Genomic DNA, 20,151 nt, shown 5'->3' on the forward strand with positions numbered 1-20,151 from the left:
TGGCAATGGAACGAAAGGCCTGCGATATAAAAGGTGGAGAAGCAAGGGCAGGGACGTGGTGAGAGGAGAGAAGTATTTCAGCCAACTTGGGGTAATTGGGGTGGAAGCTTTATGATCCAGTGAGGTTTTCAAACTCCCCTGATGCAAGATCCCAATCCCACAGGCAATTGGGGTCACAGCTAGAAACCATGGAGGGGGCATTAGGAGGGAGTGGGTTCTGCTGAACATGATCTGACACCTTGCACTCCCCTGCAGGTGTGGGTGTGGCTGACACACAGGCTTTCAGAGCTCCAGTCCAGAAGGACCCCAGGATGGGAGGCTTGTGGGACCCATGTGCTACAACTAGGTGTCCCTAAACAGGCTCTTTGCACCTGCTTTCTCTTTCTTTCTTTCTTGGGCAGTCTGAAGACTAGCTGTGACAATAAGGATCTGACAACCCCAAAAAAGAAGGTTTAAACCCCATCCCCCAAAATAAGCAGTTAAACCAACTGATTGCATCCAATGTTATTTTACTGTAAGAGTATATTGGGTAAAGTCTTTTATGAAAGGTTGCAATGCACTGAACTTACTAGTAATTATGAGCTATGTATACAGCGTATGGTTATGAATGGACGCACTGTATATATAGAACATTGTAATTATAACTGTGGTGCAACTTTCAGCCTCACCTCACAGTAGGGTGAGGAAGCCATCAGGCACAAAGGAGCTACCCCCATAACCAGCCCAGACCTAGCCATTCTCCAGTTCAGAAACAAACCACGAGGAACACTCAAAGCAAATGGGAACAGCATGAAACTGAAAAGAAAATCCCAGTCTTTGGAACCCAAGAAAAGAGGGAGTTTTCCGCTAGTGACTGAAGAAAAAACCCTACAAACCCTTTTAAAATGGAAGGAGTTTGTACTGAACTTGGGAGACAGTCTCAAGGTGGAAGGCTGTCCATGAGTGCTGGATCCCTCCTAGAGCTAGGGGCTATGCTGGGAAACTGTTTGAAGGCGAGAGGTAACTCTGATTAGAAAAGGGATTTTATCCAATATGAAAGTGTAAAGCCTCAGGTTGTGTCTTTTCTGTGTAACTTCTGTCTGTTCGCTTTCCACTTATCAATTCATCTCTCAATCTGGGGCTTTTCTATGAAATAAACTTTTTATTGATTTCTGTCCCAAGCTGGTGGGTGTTGTGCCCCAGGGAGCCGATAACTGGGAAGGCTGCTTTCCTGCCTTTGGACTGGAAGGGCTATTGGTGTCACCAGGCAAAGAGTGGCTAGACTGGTAAGAGCCAGGGTGAGCTGGCTACTGGTGTCAGGGAACCGAACCAGAGCTACACAGCACAAAGGCCCCCGAAGCTACAGGGCAGGTAGTGACAGAACCCCTCAGTGGTCTGGGTGAACCCAAAACATCACACTAGCTCACTATTATACCTGCAGTGACACAAGCATGTGCCAACAATGGAAACAGCTTAATTGTAGCATGAAGAAAACAAGCCAGAGTAATCCAGGCTGCTGCATTCCCATCCTACAGATGTGGGGAGCATGCGCCAGGGGCTGAATGCAACACTACTAAATATCCAAAGAGTCAGAGAAAAGACCCTCTCCTGTCCCCTCCTCCCTCGCTCAAGGGGGCCTTTCTTTAAGGGAATCCTGCTGCACTGGCTGTGTCTCTTGTTTATGGCCTTTTCTGCTACCATTCTCCATAGCGTGGTGCAGGCAGGAGAACGTGCGGCAGCGACAGGGCTGAGCTCTTTATTAGCAGTGAACTAGGCTGACATGGATAAGTCTGCACTAGCTCCACCAGCAATGACATTTTCAGTATTACCACTGAGGTGTCTTCAAGCCTAATGGCTTGGGGTTGAGCCTGCTGCACTAGCTTGGCTGTGCTTTCTTCCACAAGCCTGGCCTCTGATGCTTGGCCTTTAGCACTACTGGAATGTGCCACTCCAAGCCCTCGCTCCCTCAGTATGTAGAGCATCTGCTGGCCCTGTTTGAGCTCTTGTGAGCACAGCTCTGCAGTCCTCATTCCAGTGCTGGTTTGGGGTTATTGTTCAGGAGGTACCATATCAAAGAAAGAGAGAGATTGCTTCTTCTCACCTTTAGAGAGAGAGTTTCTTCTCATCTCTAGACCCTTGTCTATTACAACCTGACCTGATCTTTAGAGAGTGCTGCTCTGCCCCCTTTTCCACTGATTTAATTGTTTGGATTTTTTAAAAAAACCAAGAAACAAAATAGAACCAATAGACTCGTTCACTCTGGGTCTCACTATCAGAGAATGAGAGGTGCTGCAGATGCACGACTTACCTGTAATAAAACAGCGGATTTGAGCTGTTTTGTTGGTGAGAAGACAGGGGTCTTTCTCCAAGTTACCAAATGGCAGTAATTCCAATCCCCCGTCAGTAAATTGCTGGTTAACAGCCATCAAGCCCAGCTGGTTGGTATTATTCCTTAGTCTCTTAGCCAACGGTACTTCACTGCCATACACCATGCTGCCATCGAGGAAAGCTGTGAGTGCATTCATCTGGTTTCGAATCTCTCTGCCCATGGTGCATGCAGGGGCTGAGCGGATGAATGGAATGCAGTCACTTTGGTTTTTAATTCGTGGATCATTGGGTGGAATCTGCAGCAAGAGATGAATGGGATTAATTACCACCAAGTGCAGAAGCCATTCTCCCTCCCGGAGCAGCATTTCCTGCCCTGCCCCACACTGAAACAGCCTCAGTTTCTTGTTAGATTTAAGCTGTGGCTGCACATAGAGTGCTTTGTTAATCCAGTCTCAAGGTGACAAAGGCCTGGGTCACTGCAACAAGCAGAGAAATGGTCACAATCCTACGGGCAGCTGCAGAGAGGAAAACAGCTAGCTGGTCACTGCTCCTGTGTGACCGTCCAACAGCCAAACGGAGCATAATGAAGGTCTCCATCAAGGATCATTCCCACTCTTCACCAAGGGTCTGGGTCTGGGGGTGCCGAGGGCACTCACTGCTCACAGGAGGGCCTCGTTCACTGCAGTCTGGGATGCAGGGGTAATGAAATGGGGGTTTCCTTATTCTATGACTGTACTTAGCCTGCCCTGGTTGAAGGATCTCCATAACTTGAACCTCACTCACTAAGCATGGGGTAATGATGCCAAATCCAAGTGATGGGGGGGTGGGGGCAGAGGCAGGTGGCCCTACCTGGTGGTGAGGACACTGTTTAAGGATCTTAGATGCCACTGGATCCTCACTTTCCAGTGTGGAAAGACAGAGCTGAGTAGAGAGGCTGGGTCTCGTCTCAGTGATCACTAGAGCTGAAATCATTGATAGGCTGGTCTGTGGGGCTGAGCTTAGAGCTGGTGTGGGGCAGGGTTGTGGGGAAAGACAATGCAGAGGAGGCAGCAGCAGTGAGGTTCCCCATTACCTGGTGAAATCGCTAAGAGCAGGGCTATGTGGTGGAACCTCCAAACACAGCATCCCGGCTGAAGGCAGCGGGGTGGAGAGGCGCAGTAGAAGAGGTGCCCCCTACCCAGCAGTCTTAGAGCTGTGGTTACTAATAGCAGGGCTAGGCGGGTGTAGTATGGTGAGAGGTGCAGCAGCAGCAGCAAGAGGTGGCAGCATCTGGAGGCTGCAAAGCAGCAGCAAGGTTGCAGTGGCACAGGTAGCAAAGTGGCAACAGAGGCGCAGTGGTGAAAGGTAGCGGCAGTGAAGCAACACGTGCACCCCGAGGGCTGGAGGAGAACCACCCTGGTGCACCCCTGGATTCTGGGCCTTTGCTGCCCTCAGACAACAAACCGTAAATGGGGGGCAGCAGAGGGGAAGGGGGAGTGGCATGCTGTGAAGGGACACTTGTTCATGGGACTTTCACACCACAAAGTGGGAAACTGAGGCAAAGGCCAATGCCCAAGACACTGCGGAGCAAGTGTTTTATTTATTGTTTGCAAACTATCAAATCATTGTTCCTATTTTTCCCAAATTAATGCTGTTTAGAAGATGTATTTGTGCTATACACAGATTCAGTGCTTGTGACTGGGGAAGTATTGCCTCTTAGGGGTGCCCAGAGGAGGTACATAGTTTTTCAGGGTTTCTGACTGGGGGCTCAAGATGGTTTTGTTTTGTAATTCTAAGAGGAACCCCTAGAACAATACCCGCCCCTTGTTGCTGCCAACAACACCTGGCAGAAGGGCTACATCAGAGACCCCTCCCTCCCCCTGACACACTGTGCAGCTGTGGTCAGTGGAGGCTTCTGAGTTGAAAAGTGATCAGTATAACAGAGAGAGGTGTCTGAGTGTTCTCCCTCAGGGCACTGGGTGAGGAGGTGTATTACTTCTCCTTCTATCATGGTGTCGCAGGGACACATGATTTGATTGGGAGTAATTGACAGGTCTCTTTAAGAACATAAGAACAGCCATACTGGGTCAGACCAATGGTCCATCTAGGCCAGTGTCCTGTCTTCCCACAGTGGCCAGTGCCAGGTGCTTCTGAGGGAATGAACAGAACAGGGCAACTATCAAGTGATCATCCCCTGTTGTCCAGTCCCAGATTCTGGTAGCCAAGGGTTCAGGAACACCCAGAGCATGGGGTTGCATCCCTGATCATCTTGGCTAATAGCCATCCATGGACTTGTGCTCCATGAACTTCTCTAATTCTTTTTTGAACCAATTTATACTTTTGGCCTTCTCCACATCTGGCAACAAGTTCCACAGGTTGACTGTGCGTTGTATGAAGAAATACTTCCTTTCGGTTGTTTTAAACTTGCTGGCTATTAATTTCATTGAGTGACCCCTGATTCTTGTTTTATGTGAAGGAATAAATAACACTTCCTTATTCACTGTGACCTTTCATGATTTTACAGACCTCTATCATATCCCCCATTAGTCATCTCTTTTCCAAGCTGAAAAGTACCAGTCTTATTAATCTCTCCTCATACTCCTAATCGTTTTTATTGCCCTTCTCTGTACCTTTTCCAATTCTAATATATCTTTTTTGAGATGGGGTGACCAGAACTGCACACAGTAATCAAGATGTGGGTATGCCATGGCATTATGATATTTAGTGTCTTATTATCTATCCCTTTCCTAATGGTTCCTAACATTCTGTTCACTTTTTTGACTAACGCTGCACATTGAATGGATGTTTTCAGAGAACTAGCCACAATAACTCCAAGATCTCTTTTTTTGACTGGTAACAGATAATTTAGATTTCATCATTTTGTATGGGATTACATTTTCCAGTGTGCATTACTTTGCATTTATCTACATTTTGCACTTCATCTGCCATTTTGTTGCCCAGTCACTCAATTTAGTGAGATCCCTTTGTAACTCCTCACAGTCTGCTTTGGACTTAACTATCTTGAGTAAACTTGTATCGTCTTCAACTTGCCACCTCGCTGTTTACCCCTTTTTCCAGATAATTTATTAATATGTTGAATAGCACTGATCCCAGTACAGACCCCTGGGGGACACCACTATTTCCCTCTCTCCATTCTGAAAACTAACCATTTATTCCTACCCTTTGTTTCCTGTCTTTTAACCAGTTACTGATCCATAAGAGGACCTTCCCTCTTACCCCAAGACTGCTTATGTTGCTTAAGAGCCTTTGATGCTGGACCTTGTCAAAGGCTTTCTGAAAGTCCAAGTACACTATATCCACTGGATCACCCTTGTCCCCCTCAAAGAATTCTAATAGATTGGTGAGGCATGATTTCCCTTTACAAAAGATGCGTTGACTCTTCCCCAACAAACTGTGTTAATCTCTGTGTCTGATAATTCTGTTCTTTACTATAGTTTCAACCAACTTGCCTGATACTGAAGTTAGGCTTACTGGCCTGTAATTGCCAGGATCACCTCTGGAGCCTTTTTAAAAAATTGGAGTCACATTAGCTATCCTCCAATCATCTGGTACAGAGGCTGATTTAAACAATAGATTACATACCACATTTAGTAGTTCTGCAATTTCACATTTGAGTTCCTTCAGAACTCTTGGGTGAAAACCATCTGATCCTGGTGACTTATTACTATTTAATATTTGTTGATTTATTCCAAAACCTCCTCTATTGACACCTTAATCTGGAACAATTTCTCAGATTTGTCACCCAAAATGAATGGCTCAGGAATGGGAATCTCCCTGACATCCTCCTCTGCAATGAAGACTGATGCAAAGAATTCATTTAGCTTCTCCGCAATGACTTATCTTCCTTGAATGCTCCTTTAGAACCTCGATCGTCCACTGGCCCCTCTGATTGTTTAGCAGGCTTCCTGCTTCTGATCTACTTAAAAAAATTTTGCTGTTAGATTGTGAGTCTTTTGCTAATTGCTCTTCAAATTCTTTTTTGGCCTGCCTAATTATAATTTGACACTTGACTTGCCAGAGTTTATGCTCCTTTCTATTTTCCTCAGTAGGATTTGACTTTCAATTTTTAAAAGCTGCTTTTTGCCTCTAACTGTTTCTTCTACTTTGTTGTTTAGCCACGGTGGCACTTTGTTGGTCCTCTTACTATGTTTTTTAATTTGGGGTATACGTTTAGTTTGAGCCTCTGTTAGGGTGTTTATTTATCAGGTTATTTTTAAAGATTGTCAAGGGCTCCCAGAGCATCAGACCAGCACTCATTACTGTAGTTGGTAAAACATCCAAATAAATAAATATAATGCATGAGTTAGCATAAGCCTACCAGGGAATTATGACATTCCAGACCAAAAATTAAGATAAAATTAATATTGCAAAGTGAATCACTCAAAAGCTGGGAAATTCCAAATTTAAGGTAGACTCTGCCCCATTTGAATGTATATGACCCAGTCTTTGCCTATATGATCATAAACTATTATTAGCCTAATGCCAGGTCATACATCTAGGAACAAAGAGTGTAGGGCATCATTACAAGGTGAGACTGAGCTCTGGAAATAAATGACAGTGGAAAAGAGTTAGGGCTCATGGTGGAGACCAGCTATACATGAGTTCCCAGTGCAATGTTGTGTCTGAGAGGGCTAATGCGATGTATCTGAGCAGGACAATATCAATTGAAGAGGTGTACGGCATTATTGAGACCACTACTGAATACTGTGTGCAGTTTTGGTGTTCACACATTAAAAAAGGAAATTGACAGATTGGAGAGGGTTCAGAGGAGAATTATTTGACCTCTGGGACCTGCCTTGCAAGAAGAGATTAAAGGAGAGAAGAGAAGGTTAAGAGGTGACTTGATCACAGTTTATAAGAACTCGGACGAGGATAAGATTTCTGAGAGCAGGGGCTCTTTAATCTAGCAGACAAAGCACAATGAGATCCAGTGGCTGGAAGCTGAAGTTCTCTTGCCTGTGTTATACAGGAGGGCAGGCTAGATGATCATAATGTTACCTTCTGGCCTTAAAATCTAAGAAACAACACCCCCACTCTCCTCTTAGTCATAGCAACATGCCCTTTGGGAGGAAGACTCACTTGGAGGTACCTGCCCATGGAAAAGGGCAGGGAGAGATTCTGACAAACCCAGTCCCTAGGGGAAATTGATCAAGGGGAATGATCTGTATGATGGGATGGATTGCACCCTCAGCAAGTTTGTGGATGACACCAAGCTGGGGAGAGAGGTAGATACGCGGTAGGGTAGGGATAGGGTCCAGAGTGACCTAGACAAATTGGAGGATTGGGCCAAATGAACTCTGATGAGGTTCAACAAGGACAAGTGCAGAGTCCTGCACTTAGGACGGAAGAATCCCATGCACTGCTACAGACTAGGGACCGACTGGCTAAGCAGCAGTTCTGCAGAAAAGGACCTGGGGATTACAGTGGAAGAGAAGCTGCATATAAGTCAGCAGTGTGCCCTTGTTGCCAAGAAGGCCAACGGCATATTGGGCTGCATTAGTAGGAGTATTGCCACCAGATCGAGGGAAGTAATTATCCCCCTCTATTCGGCACTGGTGAGGCCACATCTGGAGTATTGTATCCAGTTTTGGGCCCCCCACTACAGAAAGGATGCGGACAAATTGGAGAGAGTCCAGCAGAGGGCAACAAAAATGATTAGGGGGTTGGGGCACATGACTTACTAGGAGAAGCTGAGGGAACTGGGGTTATTTAGTCTGGAGAAGAGAAGAGTGAGGGGGGATTTAATAGCAGCCTTCAACTACCTGAAGGGGGGTTCCAAAGAGGATGGAGCTCAGCTGTTCTCAGTGGTGGCAGATGACAGAACAAGGTGCAAAAGTCTCAAGTTGCAGTGGGGGAGGTCTAGGTTGGATATTAGGAAACACTATTTCAGTAGGAGGGTAGTGAAGCACTGGAATGGTTTACCTAGGGAGGTGGTGGAATCTCCATCCTTAGAGGTTTTTAAGGCCCGGCTTGACAAAGCCCTGGCTGGGATAATTTAGTTGGTGTTGGTCCTGCTTTGAGCAGGGAGTTGGACTAGATGACCTCCTGAGGTCTCTTCCAACCCTAAACTTCTATGATTCTATGATTCTAAGGTGAGGTGCCCCCTCACTCTTCTGTTCCCTCCAGGAGAAATCCTGACAGTACCTTGATGGGGAAGCAAGGTGGTTCTTTGGCACAGCTGGTCTCACAGTCCACTCTGCTGCTGAAGGTGACTGTTGCTGGAGTCGCAGGGCCAAAGTCCATGTCATGGTCAATAAACTGGCCCCACTGCATGAAGATGACCGCCCTGTTCTGATCCAAGACGAGCTGTTCGGTGGGAAAGCGCACAATCTGGTTTGAAACTGCTCGGACCTGGAGGGATTAAAGCAGAGAGTATGTGTGTGTAATATGATGGGCTAGGAACATGTGTTCTGTCGACAAGATTGGGAAGTGGTGGTCAATTCCCAGTGCCATCAACAGGTGTCTAAGTGAGATGGCAGCTGCTCCAATTTCCTTTTTAAAAATACAAACATTTAAACGGTGAATTCTTTGTTTGCTTTTCCTGCAGGCACAATTCTGGACTCCCTTACTAGAGGGCTCTAACTCTTCATTTGCCATCTCTATTCAAGGCTGTTCAGCTCTGAACACACGCTCCACAATACTCCACACAGAGCGCTCCTTCATTCATAGAGCTCAAAGAGCCTCACCAGTGCTTAATTTATAATGAAGGAGGTACTGGGGCTCGAGCAATTGTTTTACTTTCATAACTGACACTGCAAGCCCAGAGGTGCCAGGGCCTTGAACTGCCAGGCCCAGAGGTGTCAGGTCCTGTACCGGGCTCTGAACTGCCAGGCCCAGAGGTGCCAGGGCTCTGAACTGCCAGGCCCAGAGGTGCCGGGCTCTGAACTGCCAGGCCCAGAGGTGCCAGGGCCTTGAACTGCCAGGCCCCGAGGTGCCAGGGCCTTGAACTGCCAGGCCCAGAGGTGCCGGGCTCTGAACTGCCAGGCCCAGAGGTGCCAGGGCCTTGAACTGCCAGGCCCCGAGGTGCCAGGGCCTTGAACTGCCAGGCCCAGAGGTGCCGGGACTCTGAACTGCCAGGCCCAGAGGTGCCAGGGCCTTGAACTGCCAGGCCCAGAGGTGCCGGGACTCTGAACTGCCAGGCCCAGAGGTGCCAGGCTCTGAGCTGCCGGGCCCAGAGGTGCCGGGGCTCTGAACTGCCAAGCCCAGAGGTGCCTGGGCTCTGAACTGCCGGGCCCAGAGGTGCCTGGGCTCTGAACTGCCGGGCCCAGAGGTGCCGGGCTCTGAACTGCCAGGCCCAGGGTTGCCGGGGCGCTGAACTGCCAGGCCCAGCGGTGCTGGGGCTGTGAACTGCCAGGCCCAGCGGTGCCGGGGCTGTGAACTGCCAGGCCCAGAGGTGCCGGGGCACTGAACTGCCAGGCCCAGAGGCGCCAGGGTGCTGAAGTGCCAGGCCCAGAGCTGCCGGGCTCTGAACTGCCAGGCCCAGAGCTGCCAGGGCTGTGAATTGCCAGGCCCAGAGGTGCCGGGCGCTGAACTGCCAGGCCCAGAGGTGCCGGGGATCAGCCCTGGCAAGCCCTGGCACCAATTATGCACTGAGCCTCACAAAGGTGGTCCTGCATTATCACCCTTCATAGACTGGAAACCGAAGAAAACAAAGATTGAAGTCACTGTTTTGAAATGGGGGTGTCAGAAATGAGTCACCTGTGAACACCTTTGAGAGTCAGGCGCCTCACTTTAGGCACAAACATTTGAAAACACTGACCTTCACCCCTTTTGTCTCCATTTCCATTTCTGTGAAAGAGAGGCAACATTAGTTCCTTCCCACATGGACGGGGGAGTCAGGCCTGCCTGACTGCCTACATAAGTCTGTGTAAAGGAGGAAAGTATGAAGGCCCGGCAGAGAAGAACTACTCTCTTCGTCTTTTAATGGAATTTCTTAGGTTTTGTTTTAAAAGGAAAAAAAGGAATTCCATAATCTGGAACTATCTGGCCAGCTACCAGGGCACTGATGGGCTGCCCTCTGCTGCAAAGCACACGTTGACTGAGACAAGACTCACTGAAGCTATTGCCTTATTTAATGTGCACTTTAGAAGATGCACATGTTCACTACACAGCTAAATTAGCTGAATGCCTTGTCTAGTCCAGGATTTAAGGCGTGATGTGAGCACCTGTTAGCTAATATGTTCTAATTAATACATTTTAAAAGCCTAATGTAGACAAGGCTCGCACAGTCTTTACCACAGGAGCAGGAGGAAGCCAATGTAACATATTTTCAATTCTAAACTGCCTTATCTACACTAGACTTTTAGAACATTAGAATATGTAATTTTCAATCCCTAAGAACCTTTCTTTTAGTAACTGTTTATCTAGGAAGCATAAGAAATCTTACAAATCGTTACCAAGCAAGTACCAAAAATGCTCTATTTACAAATACAAAAGTGGACATGGATTTTTTTGGATAATAGTTTATAGGAAATATTTGGGTTAGATACAAACAATATTGCATCCCTGTTTACTGCCTTCACACATCTCAGACTGGAGATCCTAGGCTCTGTTGGCTTGCATTTAAGGCAATGGGGCCAGTGCCAATGTTCAAAGTTCATGTGCTAAAGTTATGAATAAAAAATGCCATTCTGTCCTGTAAACCCCTTTTCCTCATCTGGGGATAACAAGAAAAGCACACCCCCTTTTGCTCTGGCACTATGAATTACTCCAAATACTATACAAATATTACTTGACCTTTGTTGGTCCTTAATTAATCCAGTTTGATCTGGATGTATATAAATCTCCTCCAGTTCTGCAAATAAAGAACAGCTTGTTGTGAATCTGGGCCTATCAGATCTGCATGAGGGAAGGTTTTTTTCCAACGTTAGGGAGACCTACAATAGCAGTTTCTCTCATAGATTTTGGAAGTTCCTCCCCTAACACAGCAGCATTAAAGAATCAGCTGATACCTCCTTAACAGCTTGTAAAATTTTGCTGGAAATTCACAAGGCTTGGAGTTTTCCACTTTTTAAATTTCCTCTGTTATTTCTTCTCCTAAAATTTCTCTGTCAATCTCCTGTGTCTTTGGCAGCTACTTCCCACTGCCTGCTACTTCCAGATATTTTTGATAAAAATAAAACGTGAAGTATCTGAAGTATAGAGGTTATTCTAATAACAGCAGAAGCAGTACATACTTCGTAGCAGCGTGTAACTATCTTTTGCTGAGCATTTTTAACGGGTGGGATAGTGTATTGCTCTTTAATCCTTTGAGCTTTTAAGCATTGAGTTATCACATCTACTTCCTTTTTCATAAAAAAAGCCTCTTTATACAAGTAAGGGCTTGTTTAGGGACATCTCCCATAAACGTATTCACTTCCCTCCCTAATATTAGTTACCTGGTGATATGTTCTTCTGTGCCTGCACTTTTATGAATCTGTTACAGCTTTTTAGAACATAGGAACAGCAATACTGGGCCAGACCAATGGTCCAGCAAGCCTGTCTTCTGACAGTGGCCAAAGCCAGATGCTACAGAGGGAATGAACAGAACGGGGCAATTATCCAGTGATCCATCCATTGTTGTCCAATCCCAGTTTCTGGCAGCCAGAGGTTTAGGGACACCCAGAGCATGGGGTTGCATCCCTGACCATCTTGGCTAATACTTATCTAATTCTATTCTGAACCCAGTTATACTTTTGGCCTCCATCACATCCTCTGGCAACGAATTCCACAGGCTGACTATGTGTTGTGTGAAGAAGTGCTTCTTTTGTTTGTTTTAAACCTGCTGCTTATTAATTTAATTGGTAACCCCTGGTTCTTCTGTTATGTGAAGAGGTAAATAGCACTTCCTTATTCACTTTCTCCACACCAGTCTTGATTTTATAGACCTCTATCATATCCCCCTTAGTCTTCTTTTTTCTAAGCTGAACAGTGCCAATCTTTTCAGTCTCTCCTCATACAGAAGCAGTTCCATACTCCTAATAATTTTTGTTGCCCATATCTCTACCTTTTCCAAATCTAATATCTCTTTTTTGAGGTGGGGATGACCAGAACTGCATGCAGTATTCAAGGTGTATCATGAATTTATATAGTAGCATTATGATATACTCTGTTTTATTATTTATCTATTTCCTAATGGTTCCTAATATACTGTTCGCTTTTTCGACTGCTACTGCACATTGAGTGGATGTTTTCAGGGAATTATCCACAATGACTCCAAGATCTCTTTCTTGAGTGGTAACAGCTCACTTAGATCCCGTCATTTTAGCTAACATAAGCAATAGTTTACGTATCACTGTTAGTAGTTCTGCAATTTCATATTTGAGTTCTTTCAGAACTCTTGGGTGAAAACCATCTGGTCCTGGTGACTTATTACTATTCAATTTATCAATTTCTTCCCAAACCTCCTCTAACGACACGTCCATCTGGGACAGTTCCTTGGGTTTGTCACCTAAAATAATGTTTCAGGTGTGGGAATCTTCCTCGCATCCTCTGCAGTGAACACTGATGCAAAGAATCCAGGTAGCTTCTCTGCAACAGCCTAGTACACCTTGAGTGCTCCTTTAGCGTCTCAGTCGGTCAGCGGCCACACTGACTGTTTACCAGGCTTCCCTCTTCCCATGTACTTAAGAAAAATTGCTGTTAGTTTTTGTCTTTTGCTAATTGCTCTTCAAATTCTTTTTTGGCCTAATTACACTTTGACACTTAAGTTGACAGAGTTTATGCTCCTTTCTATTTTCCTCAGTAGGATCTGACTTCCAATTTTTAAAAGATGCCTTTTTGACTGTAATCACCACTTTAACTCTGTTGTTTAGCCATGGTGGCACTGTTTTGGTCCTATTATTGTTTATTTTTTTTATTTGGGGTATACATATAGTTTGAGCCCCATTTTGATTTAAAATATTTGAGGACCCCCAAACCTCCCCGCTCAGCCCCAGGACCCGCCCTCACTCCACCCCTTCCCCCAAGGTCCCACCCCCATCCCACCTCTTCCTGCCTCCCGCTCACTCCATCCCCCCTCCCTCCATCGCTCACTCTCCCCCACCCTCACTCACTTTCACCAGGCTGGGGCAGGAGTTTGGGGTGCAGGAGAGGGTGTGGGGTGCAGGCTCTGGGAGAGAGTTTGGGTGCGGGAGGGGTGAGGGGTGCAGGCTCTGGGAGGGAGTGCGGGGTGCGGGTTCTTGGAGGGAGTTTGGGTGTGGGAGGGGGCTCAGGGCTGGGGCAGGGGGTTGGGGTGCGGGAGAGGGTGAGGGGTGCGGGCTCTGGCCTGGTGGCGCTTACCTCAGGCAGCTCCTGAAAGCGACTGGCACAGCCCTCTTGCAGCAGCTCCTAGACCCACAGGCACTGCCCCTGCAGCTCCCATTGATTGCAGTTCCCGACCAATGGGAGCTGCGGAGTCAGCACTCGGGACAGGGGCAACATGCAGAGATCCCCTGCCACCCCCGCTAGGGGCCGCAGGGACATGCCGACCACTTCCAGGAGCAGCATGGAGCCAGGGCAGGCAGGGAGTCTGCCTTAGCCCCACTGCGCCGCGGGACTTTTAGCACCACTCAGGGAGGGGGAGCACTTGAGGGAGGGAGGGGGAGGAGTTGATCAGCAGGGCTCACGGACCCCATGGAGTACCCCCGGGGACCCCCAGGGGTCCGCAGACCCCAGTTTGAGAAACTCTGGTATAGGGTAAAAGTACACAAAAGACCATATTTTCACTGGAGGAGACCAGATTTCATGGTCCGTGATGCGTTTTTGATGGCCGTGAATTTGGTAGGGCCCTATCTATTACCAAGCAGTTCAGCTATATTCACCACTTGGATCAGCTCCTGTGCACCACTTAGGACTCTCCCCTTGTGGGTTTCAGAACTAGCTGCTCCAAAAAGAAGTCATTAACGGTGTGCAGAAATTTTAATGTCCTGAGGTGATATGTTCCCAGTCAATATGGGGATAGTTGAAATCCCCCATTTTTATTGGGTTTTCTGGTTTTGTAGCCTCAATAACCACCCATGAGCATTTCACAATCACCATCACCATCCTGGTCAGGTGGTCAGTAGTATATCCCTACTGCTATACTCTTACTATTCAAGCATGGAATGTCTATCCATAGAGATTCTATGGTACCGTTTGATTCATTGAAGGTTTTTACTCCATTTGACTCTATGCTTTCTTTCACATATAGTGCCACTCCTCTTCCAGTGCAACCTACTCTGTGATGCCTATTATATCAATATCCTCATTTAATTGCAGGCACTCCAGTTCACCCTGTGACACTCTGTACCTCAAAGTAGCACCCGGGAACCCCCATATTCACCACTGTGATAGGATTATGATATGTTTTGTACAAACTATACCTTGTGAGGTGTCATTTTAAAAGTCTTGATCTGTTGAACATTAATATCCTGTTGGATTGTATGTGCTATCATTGTATGTGAAGTATTGCTACCTGTGTTACTGGAATATGTTGTGAGGTTGGGAACTCACACAGCCACCCTTTCAGTTGCAACAAAGAATGGCCCAGACAGCATTAATGGCCCATCAAAAAAGAATCCCCTATCCCAGAGATTCCTTAGAAAAGACACCTATGTAATGAGGACGGCTTGACCAATGGGGACTGCCTGACCCCCACATCACAGCAGGGATCTTTCTAGCAGCTGGACGAAGGTATAAAAGAGGGAGAGTGACATCATCACTTGGCCTCTCCTCCCCCCCACCCCCAATTCAACACCTGGAAAATCATCTGGAGGACAAAGACTTTGAACTAGGGAGATTGGTCCCAGGCTGGAAGGATTCCAGTCTGTGTACTGAGGAACTGTAAATTGCTTGTACCATCTGTTAGGGTGAGAAACTGTTTGATTCAAATCTTGTTTAGTCTGTTTAAGTTAGAATTTAGACTGCGTTTCTATTTTTATTTCACTTAAAATCTCTCTTTCTGTAGTTAATAAATCTGTTTAATATTTTATCTAAACCAGTGTGGTTTTGGTGGAAGTCCTTGGGGAATCTCAGCTCAGGTTAACAAGGGCTGTTGCACGCCCATGACCCTTTTGTCAAAGTGGCGAACTAATTAATGAGCTTTACACCAGTCAGGCTTCTGAACAGTTCAAAATGGAATAGTTCTGGGGTGTAGGGCTGGAGCTGGAGCTGGGGGGAATTGGCTGGAGCCTTTCTATTGATGGTTCATGAGTAGGGCCCCACCAAATTCACGGCCCATTTTGGTCAATTTCACGGTCATAGAATTTTAAAAATAGTAAATTTCATGATTTCAACTATTTAAATGTGAAATTTCCCAGTGTTGTAACTGTAGGGGTGCTGCCCCAAAAAGGAGTTGTGGGGGGAGGGGTCGTAAGGTTATTGTGGGGGGTTGCGGTACTGCTACCCTTACTTCTGCACTACTGCTGGGGGTGGCGGCGCTGCCTTCAGAGCTGGGCAGCTGGAGAGCAGCAGCTGCTGGCCGGGAGTCCAGCGTGGAAGGCAGAGCTGCTGCCAGCAGCAGCGCAGAAGTAAGGGTGGCCTGGTATGGTATTGCCACCTTACTTCTGCGCTGCTCTCTGGCCGCCCAGCTCTGAAGGCCGCAATGCAGAAGTAAGGGTGGCAATACCATGAACCACTACCCTAAAATAACTTTGTAACCCCCCCGAAACTCCCTTTTGGGTCAGGACCGCCAATTTGAGAAACACTGGTCTAGGGTAAAAGCACACAAAAGACCAGATTTCACGGTCTGTGGTGTGTTTTTCATGACCATGAATTTGGTAGGGCCCTATTCATGAGTGGCTGGGAGCTTGTTCATGTAACTCAGTTGGGTGTGTCTCTACCAGTGGATGGCTGTGTAAGTGCAGTACTGTCAGAGGCTTGTAGCTTGACATTAGCATCACCGTGTGAGAAACAACCAGGTTGGTGGGTTTGAGGGCTCAGTGGTCCACAGTCCAGGCTGCACCCTGGGGACCCCGTCACACTCCCATCATAGTGTTTAAAGTTCTTCCATTTCTGTAGAAGCACTTGTAAAATTTGTCAATATTTAGTTGTCTGCCTTCATGTGGTGTAACTGAATGAGACTCTATTTCACTTGACTGTTACTCTTCAGCTTCTGCCTGTACTTTATCAACTTCTATCCTCTCCTCTTTACTAGGATATAGAGAATCCCCATCAATAAATCCTTCCCTACGGGATGTCTCTATCCGAACCGTGTGCTCCTCCGCACCTGTCGGCTTCCCCCCAGCCCTTAGTTTAAAAAGTCCCCTATGAAGTTTTTAATTTTACATACCAGCAATCTGGTTCCATTTTGGTGTAGGTGGAGCCCCTCCTTCCTGTATAGGCTCCTCCTTTCCCACAATGTTCCCCAGTTCCTAATAAAACCTAAATCTCTCCTCCCAACACCATCGTCTCATCCACACATTGAGACTCTGCAGTTCTGCCTATCTAACTGGCCCACGCACGGAACGGAAAGCATTTCAGAGAATGCCACCGTGGAGGTACTGAACTTTAATCTCTTACCTACCCCAGAATCTCTCTCCTCTCTTTCTCTATGTCACTGGTACCCACATGTACCATGACCGCTGGCTCCTACCCAGCACTGCACATAAGTCTGTCTAGATATCTTGAGAGGTCTGCAACCTTAGCACCCAGGAGCCAATTCACCATGCGGTTCTCTCAGTCATCACAAACCCAACTATCTGTATTTCTAATAACTGAATCCCCCATAACTATTATCTTTCTCTTCTTAATAACTGTAGTCCCCTCCCCCGGAGGGGTATCCTCAGGGCCAGAGGACACCACAACATCATCTGGAAGGAGAATCCCAACTAAAGGATTGTTTCCCTCTCTCCCAGCTTGATGTTCTCCATCCCCGAGACTTTCATCCTCCTCAACATCATAGAGGCTGTCAGACCTTATTGTCTCCCTTCACTCTTCCCGTTCAGCCACCCTGGTCAACAGCCCATGCTCAGTCTCTGAGGGCCAGGAGCTGCTTGCACCAAATGCACACATACGCCACCTGCTCACAAGGCAAGTAATCAGACGTGCTGCATTCGGTGCAATAAACTGGATAGCCCCCGCTCTGTTGTTGGACTTCTGCCGCATTAGTTTTACTCTTGCAGCTTTTTTGTTTGTTCTTTGTGTGTATGTCTGCGGGGTTTGGGGGGTTGTTTGTTTTTTTGGTTGGTTGGGTTTTTTGAGGGGGGGCGTTTATTGGCCTACGTTTAGAGAATGTTTATCAGTGTATCTGGCTTTCACGTGCCCTCTCTAATCACCTTTGCAGAACAGCCCTGTCTGCTGATCCTGTTCACTAGCTCTCTGGTCGCTTACAAGCTGGCTTTTTAAACCCCCGTTCTCACTGAGTTAGCCCTGCTCTCTTGGCAAGGGAACCTAAAGGGATTAGGGATCAAAGGATGGATCTTTAACTTCTGTTTCAGTTCTAATTTTTCTTGAGATTTCTCTTTTTTTAAATGAAAGGCTCTTCTCAGAGTTTACTCCTTCATGTGCCTCTCAGAGTCCTCCCTTTCTTTTGTCTTTATTATTTATTTGAAAGTATTGAACAAGATCACTTCTAATTGCTGCTATCCTATTGTTGTTCTGGGCAACGTTCTCTACCCACGGGACCTCAACCCTGACCAGTGGGAGGAGATGTCCTCTGACGTTTATGTTACATGGGGAGGATTTCTACAGAGCCCCTATGAGCCCCTCCCCATCCCCTTTCTTTTCTCCAATATTCCCCACCCCCAAGATCCCCCACACTGCAGTATGGCCCTTTTAAAGGCCTTAATCTATGGCTACGTCTTCACTACGGGGGGGTCGATTTAAGTTACGCAAATTCAGCTACGCGAATAGCGTAGCTGAATTCGACGTATCGCAGCCGACTTACCCCGCTGTAAGGACGGTGGCAAAATCGACCTCCGCGGCTTCCCGTCGACGGTGCTTACTCCCACCTCCGCTGGTGGAGTAAGAGCGTCGATTCGGGGATCGATTGTCACGTCCCGACGAGACGCGATAATTCGATCCCCGAGAGGTTGATTTCTACCCGCCGATTCAGGCGGGTAGTGTAGACCTAGCCTATGTTTGCCCCAATTAAACTGAACTGCAGAATATTTTCTTTTTACAATTAGCTTAGTTACTCCTCAATTGTTCATTCTGGATGGCCCTCAATAAAACTCTTTCAGTTACAAATCTTCAGGTTACTCCTCATGTCTCGGAGTTCTCTTGTTCAGCTCTATTTCTCTCAGGGACAGCACGTTATCTGGAGTCTTTTCTTTTCTTGCCCTCCTATTTTTCCTCCATGTGCTACACATTTTTCAGTAGTTCATCATTAGTTTCTGCCCGGGGAGAATCTTCATGCACCTGAGAGCTTTGACTTTCTAGCTCAAGCAGCTGGATTGTAGCTTCCCTTCTTTAAAGACTTTTCTGGCACAAGGTGGATTTTGGAAGTTGGAAGAGCATTTCAGCTGAAATCCCCAGCTACCCCGAATTCCTGGCTTCTGAGTGCTGCTGTTGTTACATCCCACTGTAGCAGCTAACGGCTCCCCACCCACCCTGATGCGCACACGCGGACACACACATGTACTCTTCCTTGCTGGGTATTTTAACATATTTTTCTTCGGGTATTTGTCCTCTAGAACTTTGCACTCTGCTTTTTGGCAGGGTTAAGAGTTCTCAAACTCAAGAGTTCAAAAATTATGAGTCAGGGCCCCAAAAATCATGAGACCAGCTGTGAAATCACAAGAATTTTTAAAATAGTAAATGTGGGGTCTTTTTCTTTGCCTTCTGGGGTTTGGGCCATTAGGGTTCAGGTTTCTTAGCTCTTCCTGCCACCATGCGAGCTAGAAACTCTTTTTAAAAAAATGAAAGCAGAGATTCTCATGACTCCAGGAGCTGGGGATTTAGGGAAAACACCTGATAAAATCGTGTGAGTTGGCAACACTGGGTTAAGTGGGTCTAAGGGGGAATGATGGAGGCAGATTATTCTGCTCTCCACTCAGGCTTCAGGCAGCCATTTTAGGGTACAGCTACACTTTGAGCTGAGGGTGATTCCCAGCTCAAGGAGACGCACCCATGCTAGCGCTGATGGAGCCAGCATGCTAAAAATAGAGTAGCTAGCTGCGCCGAGTACCTACCCATCTGTGACACTAGGCAGCTAGCCTCTGCCTGCGCCTGTGCCACTGTGGCTGCCTCTCTTTTTAGCACGCTAGCTCAATCAGAACTAGCCGCGTGCTGGGAATTACTCCTCCACCCAGAAGTGCAGACCTAATGGCCTGCTGTTTCCTTCCTTTGTTCACTTTGGTCATAATGTGCCCAGCCTAGAGATGGCACAGGGGTTACTGATGGTGGAGGACGTGCGCCATGGGGCCCCTGAGCTACCCTACCTCTGGCAAAACTCTGAGCTCCCTTCCTACTATTTGAATGGAAAGAATGTATTTTAAATGAATTGACAGTGCTTACCAATGGGAGAGGAAATCCAGAATAACGGACGTCTTCTGTCCAGCCACGAGGGATTGAAACCCCATCCTCATACTCTTGAGGCAGCCATCGGCTATAGGCTCTGTTTGAAGCCCCTAAGGTAGGGCTTCTCCTGGGAGATGGAATGAAAGAATCTGTATTTACAATACAGCAAGTTATACCATCAACATCATCATCATTATAGAGCCCAGGAGCCCCAGTCCTGGGCCAGAACATTGTGCTAGGCACTGTACGGACAGAACAAAAGGACAGTCCCTGCTCCAAGGAGACGACAGTCTACGAACAAGACGAGAGACCCCAAGTGGACACAGACAGGCCAACGGGGGAGCACAAGGAAACAATACCGGGCAGCATGACAGGCACACCAGCTGCCTAACCATTGCTGACTCTTTTGTAGGCGTCCCTGCACAGGGGCGTGTTAAGGAGGAAATG

The 20,151-nt window shown here is 47.0% G+C and overlaps 1 protein-coding gene across 1 annotated transcript in view; it reads right to left on the bottom strand.

Annotated features, from left to right (window-relative positions):
* MPO (myeloperoxidase) overlaps positions 1–20,151 on the bottom strand; it is a 54,478-nt gene that overhangs the window by 18,315 nt on the left and 16,012 nt on the right. Inside the window, exons 6-8 of the mRNA XM_065418198.1 lie at positions 19,702–19,831; positions 8,452–8,658; positions 2,288–2,603 (exon numbers count right to left, since the gene is read on the bottom strand). Of these exons, the coding sequence (XP_065274270.1) occupies positions 2,288–2,603; positions 8,452–8,658; positions 19,702–19,831 (653 nt within the window). The remainder of the gene's footprint in view (positions 1–2,287; positions 2,604–8,451; positions 8,659–19,701; positions 19,832–20,151) is intronic.

Source organism: Emys orbicularis, chromosome 17 (assembly GCF_028017835.1).
Source record: "Emys orbicularis isolate rEmyOrb1 chromosome 17, rEmyOrb1.hap1, whole genome shotgun sequence".
NCBI classification, from domain to species: domain Eukaryota; kingdom Metazoa; phylum Chordata; order Testudines; family Emydidae; genus Emys; species Emys orbicularis.